Below are 19,701 nucleotides of genomic sequence, written 5' to 3'. Positions count from 1 at the left end.
ATCCTCTGACGTCGCCCTGGCAGACTGACGGGGACGCGGTGTGACAGGAGCCGAGCACTCCAACAGGGAGCCCGCCCCCTGGGCACGTGCTCCGTGAGGGTCCCAGGGCGAGGCTCCCTGAGGGCGAGGTCCCACCTCCACATGCCCCACGCCCCACGGGGCTGTCACACGCAGAGCTGGATGCCTTCTGCTCACGGACACCACCTCTCACCACAAATGCCAACGTGATCTGGCAAGGCGGGCTTTACATACTTTTAATTCCCAATATAAGCAGAAGAAAATATTTATCTCTATTTTTATCAACAGCACGATCTTAACAGTAAAGCAAAACTGTGTCAGAAGCTTTTTACCTGGCAACAGCTGGACTCGCTGTTGCCAGTAATAAAAGAGATGCAAATAAAAACAACCTTGAGGTACTATTTTGTACTATTAAAATAGAAAATAGTTTTAAATAAAAATATCCAATACTGGCAAGAGCTCAATGAAATGGATTCACTTATCACTGCTGGCTGGTGCCAGCGTGAACGTCATGACCCTCGCGCAGTTGGGGCCATACTCTCTTTACCCCACTAACTGAACTTCCAAAAATTAACCTGAAGGAAATAATTCAAGCATATAACAATATATACAGATATATTCTCTACAGTGTTATTTATAGGCCAAAAATGTAGCAACTTCTTAAATGGCTTAATAAATTATAGTACAACTCTTAAAAACTACGATTCTGTATAATGCCGGAGGAAAACGGCAAGATTAAAAATCGTGCATAAATATACTGACCACACTTACAGAAAATGTGCACACCCACGGCTGACAAGCCACAAACACAGAGGGAGCTGCGTTTCGGTGGGGGCCACATGAATGTGTTGTCACTGGTTTTGCAAACTGAAGTTTCTTTCATTTTTTGCTACCGTATTTCACAAAGGCAAAGACGAATGCGCACCTGCAGCTGGGCCTGGAGCGAGCGCCGCGCCAGCAGGCTCTGGATCACGTTGGTCCTGTCCAGGCAGTCCATGCAGTTGCTGCGGAACACGCCCTCCTGGTTTGCCACCACCTTGCCGGTAGAGTCCACTAGAAAATAACTAAAGCATATTTGTATAAACACTCTCATACCGAAGCCAGTTAAACCTACTAAGGACATGCTTCTTAAAACACAGGTCTCTTACCGGTAACGTTATTAAAACCGGTAAATTCAGAGGTCACACAGGAAATGCATGGCCCCGGTGGCGCAGGTGAGAGAGCCCCCTATCCCACAACCAACCACCCGAGATGGGGAGAAGTAGCGTTGGGAGTATTGTAAAGGTTGCTATGGACACCGACCACGTTTCCCTATGGCCAAGGAAAGGGCTTCCTGCGGCATCATTATTCCACCTGCGTCCTGCGTATCGGGGTTTCTCGAGGCACGGTCCCTGTTCTAGCTGTATCAGAGTTCCCTGAGTTTGTTAAAAATGAAGATGTATGGCCTTGAGATAAACTGAATAAGAATCTCTGAAGCAAGGGTCAGATACTGTGCATTAGAAACACTTTCAAATCCTTTGTTCAAATGGGCAACATACACAAATAGCACAAAATTCATATGATACGATAGAGTGTTACTTGAAAAATCTGTCTCCCTTTCTCCCTTTAACCACCCAGATGTCTGCACTGGTGTCGACCATCGTTACCGGTTCTTGTGTTTCCTTCATTTTTAACCATCTCCTCAGATAATTCTATGCACTGAAAACATGACACTACATAGCGTGGAGGCAAAGAGAATGAACTCTGGCAGCAAACGGCCCGGTCTGCCGGCCTCAGTTCCTTGGGCAACGTGCTCGCTGTTTAACTTTGTGTGCTTAACCTCATCTCCGAGCCTACGGTTTCCATCTGCGAAATGGAGGCGGCGGCACCGCTCACAGGCTGCGATCAGGCTTGAACGAGATCGTGCACGATGCGCATCAAGCGCTCACAGAGCGTACGGAACAGCGCACGCAATGAACACTGGATAATATCAATTAATTAATTACGGCAGAGCAAACTGATAGAATGGTTTGTAGATTCCCTTTTCTGGCTTAAAATAAGTAGAGTCTGACACATGCACAGAGTACGGTAAACCCGCGAACCGACACGGTACATAACATGGGTAAACACACACGGGAAGTGCCATCAATATGGTCAGACCCTTGGAGCCATTACTCCTACTCTCAAGAATTTATTTTAGGAAATAATTGAACAGAAGTAAAACTATGTACACCGGAGTGATTCACGGCAGCGCAATCGTTCACGGTAGGAAGGGAAGAGGAGACCAGAGGCTGGGTGTGGAGAGCACTGGACGGGGGCGGTGACCCCCCGGTGGGACGCACAGGGGCCGGGACACACAAACGCTGTGAGGCCTGGGAGGCCAACGACAAAACGTCCCTAACGGAATGTTTAGTGAAAACACCTGAATATAAAACAGCAGTAAGCTAACTTCAATTATGTAAAAACGTGTGTGTGAAAGACGATTCATGAAAATATGAAAATACCTGGTCACGGGTCATTTTTAAGAATTCAAAAATATTTAAAATATAAAAGCTCATCTTTCCGATTAAAAAAAAACAACTTAAAAATAATAGTACAGACAAGTGCTGTGAATTTAGAGAATTCTAAGCCTGTTAGATAATGCATAATAAATATGTCCTTGTCCCTTGACCTCCGTAGAGAAATAATATAGCTTACCTCAATTCATCTTGCATTTCTGCTACCTGATCCAATAAAATACTTAGTCGATCCCATCTCATATTCTGACATTCCTTATGGAAGTCAAAGGCAACGTATCTACCAAAAAAAAAAAAGATATTCAAAACTGATCATAGATTATTCATTTTCCTTTTGTTAGTCACATCCTCACAGCCGATTTCCTCTCCGTGTATCACGGCATTCAGACTTCCGGGGAGCAGCAGAGCCTCCTTCACTCTGGGTTCGCCCCGTCCACACACACGCCCGCCTCCCTGTGCTTGTTACCGTTCCAATTTTAGTACACGTGCTGCCGCAGTGAGCACTGTGCTCATTAGCCACTGAAGGAAAAAAAAAAACGCACACACACCCTCGTCTACTTCCACATGCTCTTCTAGAGACCCTCGGATAGGAGAACAGAAGCAGCCCAGGTAAATGCTAGGGAAGAGCGCTCAGGTACAGCAATCAGATCTGGAATACGAAAGCCTTCTCCAATTCGGTATCTAGCTTATATTTACTCTCTACCCCCCTGTGCACAGAATAAGGTCCCATTTTATTGTTCAAAATGGTCAAACTTGATTCAGCCCAAGGAGAGTTAGACTGTCTGCTGCATCCTGGGGGTCGTGAGAAAGAGCAGAAGCAGGATGGTCCACACTCTGGTTAGCTACTGTCCACACTAGCAAAAACTTCCACTTCACCAAATGTGTACATTGCATATACACGTGGTAGAGAGGATTTTCTTGATTGTCAATCTGTAATGGGTTGTTTTCAGTTATCTAATATTTAAGAGGTGCAAATCTCAATGTTAGAATACATCTAACAGTGAAGACGTCCTACCTACTATGAGCTGAAAACGTTGCCCCTTGAGAGGGAAAAAAATCATTAACCAATTCCTGACAGCCAGAGCATGAAGATTGCAGAGCACCTGAGCACCAGGGCACATGACAATCCTCACGCGCTCTACTTCCACCCAGCGTCCCACTCAGGGATCACACTGAGCCATGGAGCAGGGCTGGAAGGGCACCACACTCGTCCACAGAATGTGGTTCAGAGGCAGGGTCTGCTCTCCTGGCTCCAACAGACGGGGCATCAACAGTGTGGGCTTCTAAGCCGGTCGAGACAGGGGCTCTTACGACCTCGACGGTCATCTCAGGTGAGATATTAGAAACACAATTAGAAATTGGTACAAAAACACAAAAATAGAGGTCAGCCAACTGAGAGGTTAGATGCTGGAAAGACTGGGGTGGGGCAGCATTTTCGAAGACAGCTCCAAAGAAAGTGACAGTGTGACAGTCACTTTGGAGTGCTCTGACCAGGAGTGACAGCGCTAGAATTCTCCAAAGAAGATGAGAAACTCACTAGTACCTAACTGCACCTGGATTCTCAAGCTTAGATCTTTCTAAAATCACATTTCTATCTTCTAAGAATGAGCTACATAGTTGTATTTTGATAATAACTGATTTTAAATATATTAATTTACTGCTGAACTCAACAGTCAAGCAGTTCTACTTCTTTCAAAGGTCTAAGAAGAAACCTGTGGAGACACATCACCTTGCGCATTCCTTTTTTTCATACAATTTCCAAAAGAATAACTTTCCATTCCTTAGAAGTGCAACTGTATGACTTTTCTCTGTCTGGTCATTCACCAATCCATCAACTTAATCTATTTAATTTACTCAAAGTAATAACAGTTAAAAAACTAAAGATGAATATCTATTAGATACCTGAAAGATGAAAATAAGTCTACCATTTAATTTCACTTTAACCAACAGACTGATCTTTATCCCTGCCAGAATATATAGGGAAGTGGAAAAAAAAATTAAATATACTTTTGAACATGCTCCTCAATCTGGTGGTCTTCAGAGCTCTGGGGTGTTCACTTTTAGCAGGAGGTGTCCTCCAAGTTCCCCGGAACATCAAGGGTGTAACCTTAGCCTCTGACCTATGCCTCAAGTTCTCACAGTCAGCTGCTGCTGCAAACTCAAGACAGCTCTGGCGGTGAGCACACCTATGGGCACCCTGTGGGGTGGAGGGTATGCAGAGGCACCAGCAGGCAAACCTCTTCCGGAGTACATGTGCTGGACCCCACACCCAGAGATCCTCATTCTTCAAGTCTGAGGGATATGCTGAGTAAGCGCCTCTGAGGACTCCAGAGCATGCCCTGGTCAGGAATCCCTCCTTGGAGTCCTCCCACATGTCCCTGACAGGTTCCACTGAGAAGGCAGAAATGTGCATGGGGTGAAGGCCTGATGCATTTGTTACAGAGCTTTAGAATTAGACAAAATAGACAAAGTCTTCCCCAAAGATTCTATTTTTGTCTATGTTTAAAATTTTCCATGTTAAAAAAAATGTCTCCCTAAACAACCCAGTACTGCCCCCAATGCCTGTGACCACTTCCTGCCAGAATAGAGCCCACTCTTCCTGCTCGCGTTTCCTGCTGCGGGAGCTCTAAATGGCCTGACTCATCACCCTGCACCTCCCCACAGGGCAACCGCTGATCTTTTAGGATCCTCATCCTCTGACAAGGCTGCACAGTTTATAACTGGTGACTGGTGACGTATAGGAAAGGCACAGCTGCTACTCCAGACAAGGCCATGCCAAAGCAAGCTGGCTCCAGCTCGTGGTGGCTGGAACCACAGAGACGACACCCAGCAATCGTGGGGAACTGCAAGTCTTGGCCCAGTGGTCACAGTGACACAAAGCCTCAAAGAGGGGATTTTAATCAGGGACTAAATGTTTACAAAATTAAAATTAAAATTCAATGGTTAAAAAGCTATTCTACAATAAAAATATACCAGAGAAAATTTCAGGCCAACAAAATCATGCTTTGACCTAGTATTTGAAAAAAGAGCTGAAATATATGTATGCTGTGAGCCCTATGTACTTGTGTATACATGCAAGTTACCATCCAATGTGAAAAGACCTGCGACGGGTTTTTAGTAAGGTACCTGATCATTCCGCTTGCCAAGGAAGACACCATGGTTGCAAATGCCTGTTCAAGTGGCTTCTCTGAGCCCTTCTGGTTAACCTGTAAAAAATTAAAAATAACATGGCTTTCTTTAAGTTTATTTAAAAGGAGAGAGTGACATCAGCAAAATGGCAGACTGGGAAGGTCCAAGTCTTGTTCCCTTACAAAAACACTGAAAAAGCCAGAAGCTGTCTGGCTCAGACCAACTGTGTATGAGCCCTGAAAAACAATCAAAGGTATTAAGCAACCAAACAAACGCCCAATCAAGACAAAGCCATCTTCAAAATCATTGGAGTTTTATGGAATTTTTACTCGCCCTTACCCCACTTCCCTTCCCAGTGCAGGGATGGTCTTAGTCTTAATCAGTGGCAACCTAGTTCTCGGTTCCTCTCCCCAAATTAGGAAACCAGACTTTATCTGCAAATTATTGTGTATGTTTTGTTCTGACCCGAAGGACTAATTCATTTATATCTGCCTTGTATAACTCTGAACATGAGCAGGAAATGATGGACTCTGCCTGTAAAAGCAACAAGATGGACTATAAACCAACAGATGCCTAGGACAAGAGATTTCAGGTGAAGACGTAAATTAGACCATATAAAACCTGAAGAAGAAGCTGGGGCATTACTCCTTGGGAAGTCAGGACATTCAAAATAGTCACCTATTAGGAGTATTTTAGAAAGCCACATGCATACCCAGGCAAGATGCATGCTCAGAAAAGTCCTAAGATGTTAAGGCTTCATGACCCCTAGGCTCAGAGTAATTTTAGCTAATCAGTGAAGGACTGCTCCAGCACAGAACCAATCTGCAGAGACTGGGAGCTGATGTTGTTCTGTTTTTTCCTTTGCTTTAAATCCTGGCATTCGAAAACATCTCTGTCAAAACATTAGCTGAACATGATCTAAAAGAATAGACAAGGAACGGTCTTTGCAAAAATAGTTTGGAAAAGTTTCAAAACAGTCTTTGCAAAAATAGTTTGGTAAAGTCTAAAAACAAATGGATTACTATAATCTTCAACAATCAAAACAAAAACAAAACTAAAGAACAGCAAACCCATGGAAAAGAAGAATCTAACTTTCAGAGTTATCATATTAAAACCACCCAATGCCCAAATTTCAACAACGACAACAATTACAGGGCATACAAAGAAAACAAGGCTTATTCAATGGAAAAGGATAAACTGACAGAAACCATCCCTGCAGAAACCTTATTAGAAAAAGGTTTTAAAACAATTGTCTTAAGTATGCTCAGAGCTAAAATACAGACAAAGAAATAAAGGAAATCAGGAAAACAAAATAAAAATACCAACAAATAAACATAAATTATACAAAAGTATCATACACTAGGTCTGAAGCTAAAAAGTACAAAATGGTAATGTTCACTAGAGAAGTTCAAAATCACATTTGAGCAGGAAGAAAAAAAGAAACAGCAAACTTGAAGATATAGGACAAATGAAATAATCAAGTCTAAGGGACAGAAAAATAAAGAAAAGTAAACAGAGCATAGGGAACTTCTGGTAAACCATCAAATGGACAATACACTTATTATGGAAGTCCCAGAAAGAAAAGAGGAAGGGGCAGAGAGATTATTTAAAGAAAAAATGGCCAAAAGCTTCCAAAATTGGATGAAAGACATAAAACTTCAAATCCAAGACATGTAACAAACTCCAAGTGTGATAAACCCAAAGATACCCACACCAAACATATTATAATTAAACTACTGAAATACAGAGAGGATACCGAAAGCAGCAAGAAAAAAGAGATTCATTATTTACAGGAAATTATCAATAGTCCAATTTCTCTTCAGAAACCTTGGCAGTAGGATGATATATATAAAGTGCTGAAAGAAAAAAATTGTCAAACAAGAATTCTTTATCTGGCAAAATCATCCTTTAAAAAATGAGAAACTGAGACATTCTTAGATAAAAAAAAAAAAAAAAAAAAAAAAAAAAGCTGAGGGAGTTCATTATCAATAGACCTGCCCCATGAAAGATGCTAAAGGAGTCTTTCAGGTTGAAATGAAAGGATGCTATAAGCAACTCAAAGTCACATGAAGATATTAAGATCTCCAGTAAACCCAAATACATGGTCAGCTATAAAAGGTAGCATTATTGTAATATTGTAATATTGGTCCACTTTTTATTTTCTAAAGAACTTATATACATAGAAAATAATTATAAATCTGTTATTAGAAATAAAATATAATTTGTGACATCAATAACATAAAAGGACAAGTCTTCATGGGAGTGGACTTTTTGTACATGATCAAAGTTAAGTTGGTATCAATGCAAATTAGGTATTACAACTTTAGGATGCTACGTATAATCCTCATAGTAACCACGAAGAAAATATCCAGAATATATATAAAAATAAATAAAAAGGTAATCAAAATGTGTCACTATAAAAAAAATTCATCTAAACACAAAAGAAGACAGTAATGGAGGAAATGAAGGACAAAAAGCTGTAAGACATACAGAAAACAAATAGCAAAATGGCAGAAATAAGGTTTTATGAATCTGTAATTACTTTAAATATCAATGAATTAACTCTCCAATCAAAAGGCATAGGTTGGCGGAATGGATTAGAAATTACATGATCCAACTATACGTTGTATGAGACACTCACTCTAGATCTAAAGACACAAACGGGTTGAAAGTGAAAGGGTGAAAAAGGTATTTCAAACATTAATCGAAAGAGAGCTAGGGTGACGATATTAAGATCAGACAAAACAGACTTTAAGTAAAAAACTGTTAGCAGGACAAAGGACATTATATATTGGTAAGACTCACCTCATCAAGAGGGTGTAACAAGACATCCAGGCACCAAACATCAGGGCCCAAAAATATATGAAGTAACACTGAAAGAATTGAAGGGAGAAATAGACGATCCCACAATAATATTTGGAGACTTCAGTAACTTACTTTCACAATGGATGAGTAGAACAACCAGACAGAAGATCAGCAAGAAAACAGAATCTGAAGACCAACAGCCAATTATATCTATAGGCCCTAACAGACATAAACAGAACACGCCACCCAACAAAAGCAGAATATACATTTTTCTCAAAGTGCATAGAACAGTCTCCAGGATAGATGCTATGTTAGACCACAAAATAAGTCTTAATAAATTTTAAGTAACTTAAGTCATACAAGGTATCTTTTCTGATCACAATAGAATGAAAACGATAATCAGTAACAAAGAAAACTAGAAATTTCATAAATATGTGAAAATTAAACAACATTGTGTTAAGAAAGAAATCACAAGAGAAATTAGAAAATACCTTGAGACAAAAACAAAAATACAACACATCAAAATTCATGAAATAAAGCAAAAGCAGTGCTAAGGGAAATCTATAATTGTAAACACACAAATTAAAAAATAAAACCTTAAATCAATGCTTTCACTTCATACTTTAAGGAACCAAAAAAAAGAAGAGCAAACAAAACTCAAAGCTAGCAAAGGGAAAGAAATAATAAAGACTGAAGCAGAGATAGAATAAGAAATAGAAAAACAACAGAGAAAAACTCAATGAAACTGAAGTTGGTTCTTAGGAAAAAAAAATCAACAAAACTGACAAACTTTTAGCTATAATAACCGAGGAAGAAAAAAAGAGAAAATTCATTACTAAAATCAGGAATGAGAGTTGGGACATTATTACTAATTTTAGAAAAATAAAAAGGATTATAAAGGAATAAACCATAAACATTTATGTCAACAGATTAGACAACCTAGATGAAATGAACAAATTCCTAGAAACACACTATACCAAAACTGAATTGTAGCATCTAACCTGAATTGACCTTATTTATTATATATAATAAAGAGGTTGAATCAGTAGCAAAGAAAAGCCCAAAACATGATGGCTTCACTGTGATGATGGTTCACAAATTTTCTACCAAAAATGTAAAGAATACCAATCCTCCTCAAACTCTTCCAAAAAATTAAAAAAGAGAGAAGGCTTCCTAATTCATTCGCTGAGGTCAGCTTATTCTGATACCAAAACCAGACAAAAACACTACCAAAAAAAAAAAAAAAAAAAAAGGTAAAAATCAATGTCTCTCATGAATATTGATGCAAAAATTCCCAAATAGTAAACTAAATTTAGCAGCATATTAAAAAAATTATACACCAAGACCAAATAGGATTTAGTCCCACAATGCAAGAATGGTTCAACCTATGAAAGTTAATAAATGTAATACATGACATTAATAGAATGAGAGGGGAAAAACCACATAGTCTATTCAAATAATGGAGAAAAAGCATCTGACAAAACTCAACACCCTTTCTTGATAAAAGTACTCAATTCAATGATCCAGGAATAGAAGGAAACTTCCACAACATGATAAAGGTCATATGTGAGAAACCTATCACCAACACACCTAATGGTGAAAGGCTGAGAGCTTTTCCCTTAGGATCAGGAACAATTTAAGACGCCGCTTTTGCCGCTTCATTTCAACATAGTACTGAAAGTCCTAGGCACAGCAATTAGGCAAGAAAAATAAACAAAGAAATCCAAATTGGAAGGGAAGCAGTAAAATTATGTTTCCGTATGACATGATCTTATATGTAGAAAATCCTAAAGATGCCATGGAAAGTTTAGAGATAAGTGAATTCAGCAAAGTTGCAGCATACAAAATCAACATTCAATAACCAACTGCATGTCTATACACTAACAATGAACAATCCAAAAAGGCATTTAAAAAACTCCATGTATAAAAGGCTCAAAAATAGCAAAATACTCAGAAATACATTTAACGAAGGAGGTGAAAAAGTTGTATACTGAAAACTACAAAATATTACTGAAAGAAACTAAAGACGACATACATAAATGATAGGGCATCGGTGATCATAGACTCAAAGGCTTAATATTGTTAAGATAATACTACTCAAAGCAATCTATAGTTTCAATCCAATCCCTATTAAAATCCCAATAGTATTTTTTTGGAGAAAAAGAAAACCCCATCCTGTACTTCACATGGAAGCTCAAGTGACTCCAAAAAGCCAAAACAATCTTGAAAAAGAACAATTTGGAGGTTTCATGCTTCCTAATTTCAAAACTTGCAACACAAAGCCATAATAATCAAATCGACTGTCATGCTGGCATGAGAACAGACAAAGACCAATGGAATGAAAAGCCCCCAAATAATCCCCTGCATATGTATTCAACTGATTTTTGACGAGAATGTCAAGATCATCCCATGGGGAAAGGACAGTCTTTTCAAGAAATGGTAATGGAGAAACTGGATATCCATATGCGAAAGAATGAGGCTGAACTATATATACAAAGATGACTCAGAAAGCGGAAGAGTTACCACGGGCTGAGGGGCGAGGAATAACGGGAAGTTATTGTCTAATGGATACCGTTTCTGTTTGGTAGAAGAAAAGGTTCTAGAAATGGTCAGTAGTGATGTTTGCACAATATTGGGAAATTCTTAATGCTACTAAATTTCACACTTAAAAATGGTTAAGAATGGTATTTTATGTTATGTAAAAAAAAAAAAAAAAAGGCAATTTTTTTGCTTGGTTTGTACCCCCCAAACAAGTAAGAAACATACCAGATTGACTATGACTTGTTTTCCATAAATAATTACTTGTGAATCAAAATGCCTTTGAAAACCATCCATCTAGAAAGGAAAAAAGAGTTACACACTTCGTCCGATTACATTATAAGAATATATATAAGTTTTTTAAAGTATCTCCTTAAATGTTCTATTTCTATATTCAAGAGAATGACAGTAGGTTGGGAACCATGTCTTCTAGATATTCTAAATACTATGCAGTAAATAGTAATTACAAGCCATTCTACTCTGAGCTGCAAAACTACCAATTCTGAGAAAATCTCAAATAGAAAACACTAAACACGATAAACGTTATAAAGTTAATTTTGAGATGCCATTCAGTCCCAGCTCATTTTTCCACATTTCTAACACGCCATCTATACAACCTTTTGGTTTAGAGATTTGCTTTGTGCCAGAAACAAGAAAGGCCTCAAAAATGTTGGATTCTGACTTATGGAGAATAAACACATGCTCTACATGTAAACTAGAATGTCATTATGCTTCTATTTTTAGCCAATAAGAAAAGTATGGAAGATACACACGTGATTTGCTACTTTGTTGATCTGTGGTTGTGGTTTGTATTTGAGATTTGGTCTTTGAGACCAGAAAACTGGTATTGATCCTCGAGTCTAAAAGAAAAGAGAGAAATGTGAAAAGAAACATAAACACACACAAAATTGTTTTTCTCAGCTTACTGTCAGTAGTATATACATATCAATGACTACAAAGGAAAAGCTATAAATACAACCTACAGACGATGAAAGAAGTCCAGGTGTGCCTGCTCCTACAGTTCGTATTTCGTGGGAATACATTTAAAAAGGCCTTTTTCTCCTGATTTTATATACACTGCACTGGTGTAGCACGCACTTCATTGTTTCCCCTAAATCCTAAAATAAATCAATTATCTAAGAGTAAAAATTAACAAGTTATGTCTGTTACATAATTTGGCACTATAACAGAGCTGGAAAATTATCCATTCTCAAATGAATATGTTGATGAACTCATAAATTTAGCCACCAGTGCTCTAGAGCAGCCAGTGACCCACGACTCTGTAAGGGGGCAACGAGGGAGAGGGCGGGGGGCAGGGGGGAGAGAGAGAGAGACTGTCTCACGGTGAAGGGCAGGGAGAGAGTCGGCTGCCTGTGCTATCGTCACTGCCCCGAAGGAACCGAGAGGGTTAAGCTGTCAGCTGGCTCCGTCTCCATAACCCTGGCACCTCCTACCCTACCCTCTCCTTTAGGGATTTAATTCACCAGGAGGAAATGTCAGCAACTAAGTGCCGGATTAATGTTTTGGGTGAACTTTTTCTGCATTGTAGACGATGACATTACTTTAAAAAGGAGGGAAGAGAGATTTCAATAATGACAGAAAACAACCACCCAGTGGAGAAGGCCGACGGGCTTGCCTGAACGAACGAAGCCCTGCTCCCATTGTAGTGCACGATCTGTTCGGTTTCTACGAAGTTGGCTGCATGGCCTTCAGAATCAATTCCTAAATTGAAAAAAATTAGAATTAACTATAATTTAGTGCATAAGAAGAACACCAGAAACTCACTGATTCAGTTTATTTTGGAGAGAACTAAGTCAGTTCGAATTAGTGGAAAAGTACTTACCAAAAATAAATTTTGAACAAATGTGCAATACATGATCAGAAATCTAATAGAAGCACATTTTAAACAGGCTTACAGGGATGTATTAAGGACCCGTTACTAAACAAATGAACTTGGTTGCTATTTAATATATCAGTTATTTATACATACACAATCCTGTAATTCTTCTAAAACAGTGTTTCTCAAACTTGAGATATACTTTAAAGAAAAAACAATTTCTCAAGGACCCCTGAGAGTATATCCATAAATCCCAGTTTGAAAAATACTAGTTTGAAAGTTCAAACCACTGAACATAATAGTTAATGCAAATGTAGCCATTATGTTAATATCATTTTGTTATAATAATGGAAATGGTCCAGCAACACTTATAATAATTTTAGTTATTTTAAAATGAAAGCACAAAAATTGTATATGATCCTAGAATTTCTATGACTCCAGGAGTATACCCACAAAGCTTAGTTTGAAAAGCACTGCTCTAGTGTTTAGTCTTAAGTCTGGTTAGTCCTTTCAAATATTTAAAGCATTCCTTTATAGTCATGTTCACAAGATCTGTTTTTACTAAGAAAAGCTTGCTAAGCAAAGGCAAGCTTTCAAGCTAGTCCATGACTCAAACTACCGAATTATCAGAAAGAAATCAACAGATATTAAACTGTTTCAAATATTTCTTAACGTTCTTTCTACTTGACATCTTTCTCAAACATAACATTCTGAGGTGTCAGGTATCAGTCTTTTTGTTAACATATTACCAGAAGGGGACATAAGTTTTGAGTCAAATCAGTAATAGAATGCCTTCTCAATATTCTCTACAAGTACTCGTCCGAGGCAAGGGCTATACTTGGTTCTTTCCATAATTCCCATAAAGGAAAGGAAGACTGTGTAGTTATTTTTAAAAGTGAGAGAGAGAGATGGAGAGATGAAGGTGAGGGTGGAGGGGAAAGGAAGGGAGAGGGAGGGAAGGAAGAAGGGGAAGCGGGGAGAAGGGGAGAGAAGAGGAGAGAGGGAGAGACCTTCATGAAAAGATTTCCATGATACATTAAGTTTAAAAAAAAAAAAAAAACCAAGGAGCAAGAAAATGTGCACAGTATACAACCACTGTACACAAAAGGAGAACACACCTGTAATGGCATAAAAATTATCTGGAAGGATAAACAGAAACTAACAACTGATCTGCTGGTGGGGGGTTAGATGTAGCAGATGGGGTCAGAAATGAGAACCATTTCTGATTGCTGAACTATGTGAATGTATTACCTATTCAAAAAATTCAATTAAAAATATTTCCATCCAAGAAAATCTAATTACAAGGGAATCGCTAACTCTAACTCTGGTTCCGTGATCTTAGCCAGCTCACTCATGTCTTTCTTCCCTTGATATATCACCTGTAATATGGGAGATTAACAAAATAATCTTTACAACTTCCTGCCCCAAAACTACTACCATTTATATAATGGCCCATTTATAGTCTGGCCAAAAAAAAAAAGAAAAAGTAAAAGTTACTCCTTTTCATGACAGTAACTTTTAATATAGATTTTAAAAGTTTGGTTTAAGCAAATTGGCATTTGCTAGTCCAATGCCTAGAAAACAATTGCTCAAAATGAAACTCTTTAAAGTTGATGGCATAAAGTCAACTGTCCATCCATCTCCATGCATGAAAGAAACCAAGGACAATGAAGGAAAATACTTTCTGATACAGGTTTAGGTTACTGAAAACTACACTGAGTTCAGCTGCACTGTCAGGCGTCCAGCAAATCACATGACCAGTTCCTCTTCAAGTAGTAAGCAGCAGTCCCCAGCGTCTCTTAATATTTGCACTATAACATAACAACGGTGGCTGGCGTAAGGCACAGAAGACCTGCCTAATTATTCCAAAGAAGCAGGAGATAAACATTTATAAGGCTATAAAATGATAATAATAAAAAAAAACAGAATACAAAATATTATAGTCGTGTCACTGTAAAACAAAATGTTAAGTAGTGATATAACCCGGTAGTAAATCACGCTGACTGAATCAATCTCACCTCTTACATAATAGCGCACGCCGGCTCTGAAACAACTCCTCCTTGAGATGAGAATCCAATCAAAGTACTTTCCATTAATAGAACAGGAGTGCATAGTAATAACTGAACTACATTAAGAAAAATACGTATACAGGAATCACATACATTATTTCCGGATTAAACAACTCTGACAAATTGTATGTGGGGTCTGAATCTAAATCTACTTGGGTATCCATAGACATCTCAAGCTTCACATGTCCAAATGGAAGTCTGACACTTCCGGCCTCTCTCCCACCTCTAAACTCTTCCCTACCCCAGTGGATGGCTTCCTTCCACTTACTCTGGCCAAAAATTTAGATTCATAGTAAACGTCTCTCTTTCATGCTCCACATACAATTTGCAAAAAACCCTATTAGCTCTACCTTCAAAACATATGTAGAACCTGACCGTTTTTCACCAGCATCACAGCTACCACCCTGGTCCCAGGTGACATCACCTCCCCCACCCACATTACTGAAACTGCCTCCTAATTATTCCTTGATTCCTCCTTTGCTTGCCTGTGGCCTTCTAACACCACCATTAAAGTGATCCCGTCTCATCGGGCCAATCTTCCACTCAGAGGCCAACGGTTCTCATCACAGTTAAAGCAAAGACATGGCCTATTCGGCCCTGTACCATCTGGGCCCGGCTCCTTCTCGGACCACCTCTCGCTTTCCACTCTCTCTGCTCCAGTCATGCTGCGGACTTGGGGCCTTTGTTCTTGCTGACCTGTCTGCATGTATGTGAAACATGTAACTATTCGTCTAGCCAAGAAGGCACATTAGACGAAGCTAATTTAAAAGTTTAGGTTTAGTTAAATGGACAAACTGCCTAGAAAAAGGGATCCATTATCACCCTTGACATTATCTGTCCATTTATAACCTCATTTGTGGGGAAAGGGGGGGGAGGGACACACAAGTTACCCAAACCCATTAAAGTGCTTCCTAAATACGTTTGCTCTTGTTTTATCCTTAGGAGAGTCTGGAAAGCTCCAGGAAGGGGAGGAAAACACAACAAAACAAAAACAGAATAAGGAGGAGCACTTATCCTGAGATTTTCTCATTTTTATTCCTCTGCCACTGTGAAAAATGTGTCCTCCATTACTCTTCTGCTTTCTTTACGTTTCACAAGCACAGTAACTGAAGGAAATCATGTTGACACAGCGAACAAATAAAACACGGGCTGCTGTGTCCGTCAGCTTCCTGGGGGTTCTTGGCAAGGGTCCCCTGGGTTTCTGCCGCCCACAGTCCTGAGACAGGCACGCATCAGCGCACCGTGCTGGCCCTTTCGCAGCCGGCTCGCTTTGCTTCCCTATTTTTATTCTGATGTTTATGACAAAGGTAAGTTTTTTAAATGGACTTACAGATAAATGATCGGGGCTCATTCTGCGTTCGTGCTGATCCTACCCCTACCCCAGCAGCATCTACCTCCATTCTTCCTGCGGCTATCTCAATAGCCAGGTTCCAACTACTCTTGTTCACTGATACGCGGTCTAACGAAGGGAAAACACAGTGTACCTTTTCCTCCTTTACACCGCCAGCCCCAGCACTCTTGAAGAGAGAAGATAATTCACTCTGAAGAGCACATTCTTTTAAAAAAACATAGTCATTTACAACCACTATTCTAAGACTTTATGTTAATGGGTTGGATTAAAAGCAGTTTCTACTAATTCTAAAATACTCTCCTCATAAAATATTTGAGACTGTCTCTAAATCTGCCTTATAATAATATTCGAATAAAGACATTAGAAAACTAGGGAGCGTGACATGTAAGGATACAGCCATGTAACACTGGAAGAGCAAACCGATGGACCTAAAAGGAAGACATGCATTACGTTCAGAAATGAATACACTTTACAAGTAAACAGACAGCACACTATAGAGTGCACTTACACACGAGGGAGCGACACACAGATACTGCCAGGTAGTACACTACGGGCAGCTGTGCATCTGAAACGAGCGTCTCCTGCGTCACAGCGCCCACGGTCACGTGGGCCTGCGCATTCGGGCCGCACCACGAATGGAACCGCTCGCCGGTGCAGACACAGCCCCTCCCTCCTTTCCAGTCTCCGCCTGCAACAACTCCACCCTCCAGGGGAAGATGCTCATGCTAACTGTCTGCAGCTCCAATTCCCGTTCCCAAAACATAGTGCAAGTGACAAGAAATAATGCCTTTAGGCAAACCTATTTACCTGGATTCAGTACATTATGCTTCCTAGCTGGGCCTCCTTGTTTGTACCTCACTTCTATAAGCTAAGGACAGAGGAAGGTGACATCCGTGCATCTCTCCTGGGTGACTGAACGGATTCCACCCCCACAGGAGGACAAATGCAGAGCACACGGCACCACTCGCCTGGGGACTTAGCTCTGGCCCTCATTTCTCCACTATTTATCCACCAAGACCCAATCTCTCTCTCTTATAGAAAACAATGTATTTTTACTTAAGGCTTCTACAGGAGATCAGAGCAAAATAATTAGTCTTCTTCAACCTAGAACAATGTGAGAGGGTAGGCCTGATCAAAGCTTGTAAGTCATAAACAGAGTTAAATTAGAATTATTTACCCAAATCTCTGATTATGTCGCCATTTTACAACATGTATTCAATTAAAACTTGGACTATGACGAATGAGCAGGTTTTATTTAGTGTAAATTACCTCTGGCTGAGCAGAAAGTTCTCGTAAAAGATGACAATTCCATACAAACCGCTGATCCGCCTAAGAGAGAAGTTTTAAAATTAATAAAAAATCTCCTGCCAAGGTGTTTCTATAGGAAGAAAAGTGACAATCAACGTTTCCACCTCATAACTAGACACAGGTCCCTCTGACATGCTCCAAATGGAACTGCTCTTCCCCGCACCCCTGCACCCCCGTCTGGGTACGCCGCCCCCCTTCACCACCATCTCTGCCTCGAGCCAGGGCTGCCGCCGAGACGGAGACCTGGACCTGGAGTCCTCACAGGGTCTTTCCTTCTCACATGTCCGGTCAATCCCACAGTCCAGAATCACCTTCCAAACTCGTCTTCTCTACACATTACTGCCATCGTCCTTGGCCAGCACTCGATCCCAGCCTAACCATAAAACAGCTTCCCTCGCCTCGAGTCTTGGCCTTGAGCTTCCCACCCACTCCACCCCCACACGCTGCCAGCAGTTCTCCAAGAAGACAGGCCTCCTGTCTGCTGGAAATTCTTCACTGACTCCGTCATCTAAAGAACCAGATCTCCGCGTGGCCTGCCCGTGCCTGGGATCTGGCAGCCCTCACTCAACTCTGATCTCGTCTCTGGAGCTTCTGACTTTCAAACTATAAACACAGAAGAAGCTCCCTCAACAGCTCAGTGGATTAACCAATTCTCTCCATTCTCTTTATAGGAGACACAAACTGACAACTCCCACAGCCCCTCCAGCCAAAAGCCGCAGGACGCGGCTCCTGCACTCGGCTGTAACCGGGTGAGGGGCGCCCGTCCACAGGTCTGGGTGTGCCCCCCATCGGGCTGTGCCCCCCATCGGGCCGTCCTTGTTACGCGCCATTACGCGATGTAACTAAATCTCTCACATATCGATTAAATGTGACTTACAAACAAACTGCTGTTTCCATAAAGCTGAATGATTTGGAATTTAACTGATAAAAGGCAAGTTGATAAAATAAAACTACTGTTGAATTAAAAGTGGGAGTGGCAACTATAAAAGATTAGAGAAACGTAGTAAAAATCTATAGGATTCTGCAAACAGATTGCTCTGTAAGTGTCAAAATCTTTAGAAACTTAAACTGGAAAGTGTATGGACGTAATTCATCCCGGAAAGACAATCAGGAATCAAGGAACCAGAAACAAAGAAAAGCCTAAGGTTCTATAATCAAAATATTGACCAATGTAAAATTTTAGGTTAAAATAAAATATTTAAGGTATATGTGATGTATTTATCACTTCTATGGTTCCCTGTGTTAACTCTGACCCTTGATTAGCTGCCAAAAATTTCCTTTCCCTTCCCTACAGATGTGATGGCTTCTTTTTCAGTTTTACCTGATAGCGTCACTGTCTCTGCCTGGAACCCTCCCCTTCCCATTGTCACCTGACCAGTAAGGCCTATTCATCAGTCTCAGCTCGAAAGTCAGCTTTATAAAGTTGTCCCTGACCCCCCCAGACAGAGACCCACATTACTTCGGGATCCCACTACACTTTGGCACATATCATTTGATAAACCAATAGAGAACATAGCGACTGCTTAAAGTAATAGTCTACTTGTAGTTAAAAGCCAAATTTCTTTTTTCTTTTCTTTTTTTTTTTTTTACTTTCATTGTATAGTTTTATAATCAAGTTTCCTGTTTTCCAGGAGTGCCAAAAGTATGTTAAAGGATGAAGTGGACATTTACTTGCTGGTGAAAGTTGCAATTTATATTTTGTAGAACTGCACAATGAACAATGAATGACAATGCAGAAAAGTGGGTGGTTTTGGAAAATGATTAGAATTAGAATAAAACGATTGCAACATCCTGTCAGAAGCATGAGGTTATTGGTTTTTTTAATCATTTACTCTTTTTTCTTTTTCAATTATAGTTGATATTCAATATTATTTTATATTAGTTTCGAGTGCATAACAAAAAGCATTTCTTACATCGGAACCTACACTAAGCTGACATAAATTTTACTAGATTACACTATGAAATCTTTAAAAAAGCCGGTCAACTAAAATATTGATTTAGGTTGAACTGTATGAAATTATCATTTTTATTGCTTAAAACTGGTCAATTACTGGCACTTTCATATGGTTCAACCTAACAGGTAACTGAGAGCAACCTTATAAATTTTGTCTGCCCCCAAACATATCTAATATCTGTTAATAAAATATCAAG

General features: G+C 39.8%; 1 protein-coding gene across 3 annotated transcripts in view; it reads right to left on the bottom strand.

The window, feature by feature from the left end:
- Window positions 1-19,701, bottom strand: part of SACM1L (SAC1 like phosphatidylinositide phosphatase) — a 49,326-nt gene that overhangs the window by 7,762 nt on the left and 21,863 nt on the right. For all 3 annotated transcript variants that reach the window (XM_016141335.2, XM_016141336.2, XM_016141338.2), the window contains exons 6-14: window positions 17,512-17,571; window positions 16,637-16,670; window positions 14,841-14,942; window positions 12,622-12,707; window positions 11,759-11,845; window positions 11,214-11,282; window positions 5,640-5,719; window positions 2,695-2,793; window positions 944-1,082 (exon numbers count right to left, since the gene is read on the bottom strand). In XM_016141335.2, coding sequence (XP_015996821.2) covers window positions 944-1,082; window positions 2,695-2,793; window positions 5,640-5,719; window positions 11,214-11,282; window positions 11,759-11,845; window positions 12,622-12,707; window positions 14,841-14,942; window positions 16,637-16,670; window positions 17,512-17,571 — 756 coding nt within the window. The remainder of the gene's footprint in view (window positions 1-943; window positions 1,083-2,694; window positions 2,794-5,639; window positions 5,720-11,213; window positions 11,283-11,758; window positions 11,846-12,621; window positions 12,708-14,840; window positions 14,943-16,636; window positions 16,671-17,511; window positions 17,572-19,701) is intronic.

This window comes from Rousettus aegyptiacus, unplaced genomic scaffold (assembly GCF_014176215.1).
Source record: "Rousettus aegyptiacus isolate mRouAeg1 unplaced genomic scaffold, mRouAeg1.p scaffold_m13_p_4, whole genome shotgun sequence".
Classification (NCBI taxonomy): Eukaryota; Metazoa; Chordata; class Mammalia; order Chiroptera; family Pteropodidae; genus Rousettus; species Rousettus aegyptiacus.
Note: the sequence above shows the minus strand (reverse complement) of the source record. Positions and strands in the feature narration are given on the sequence as shown.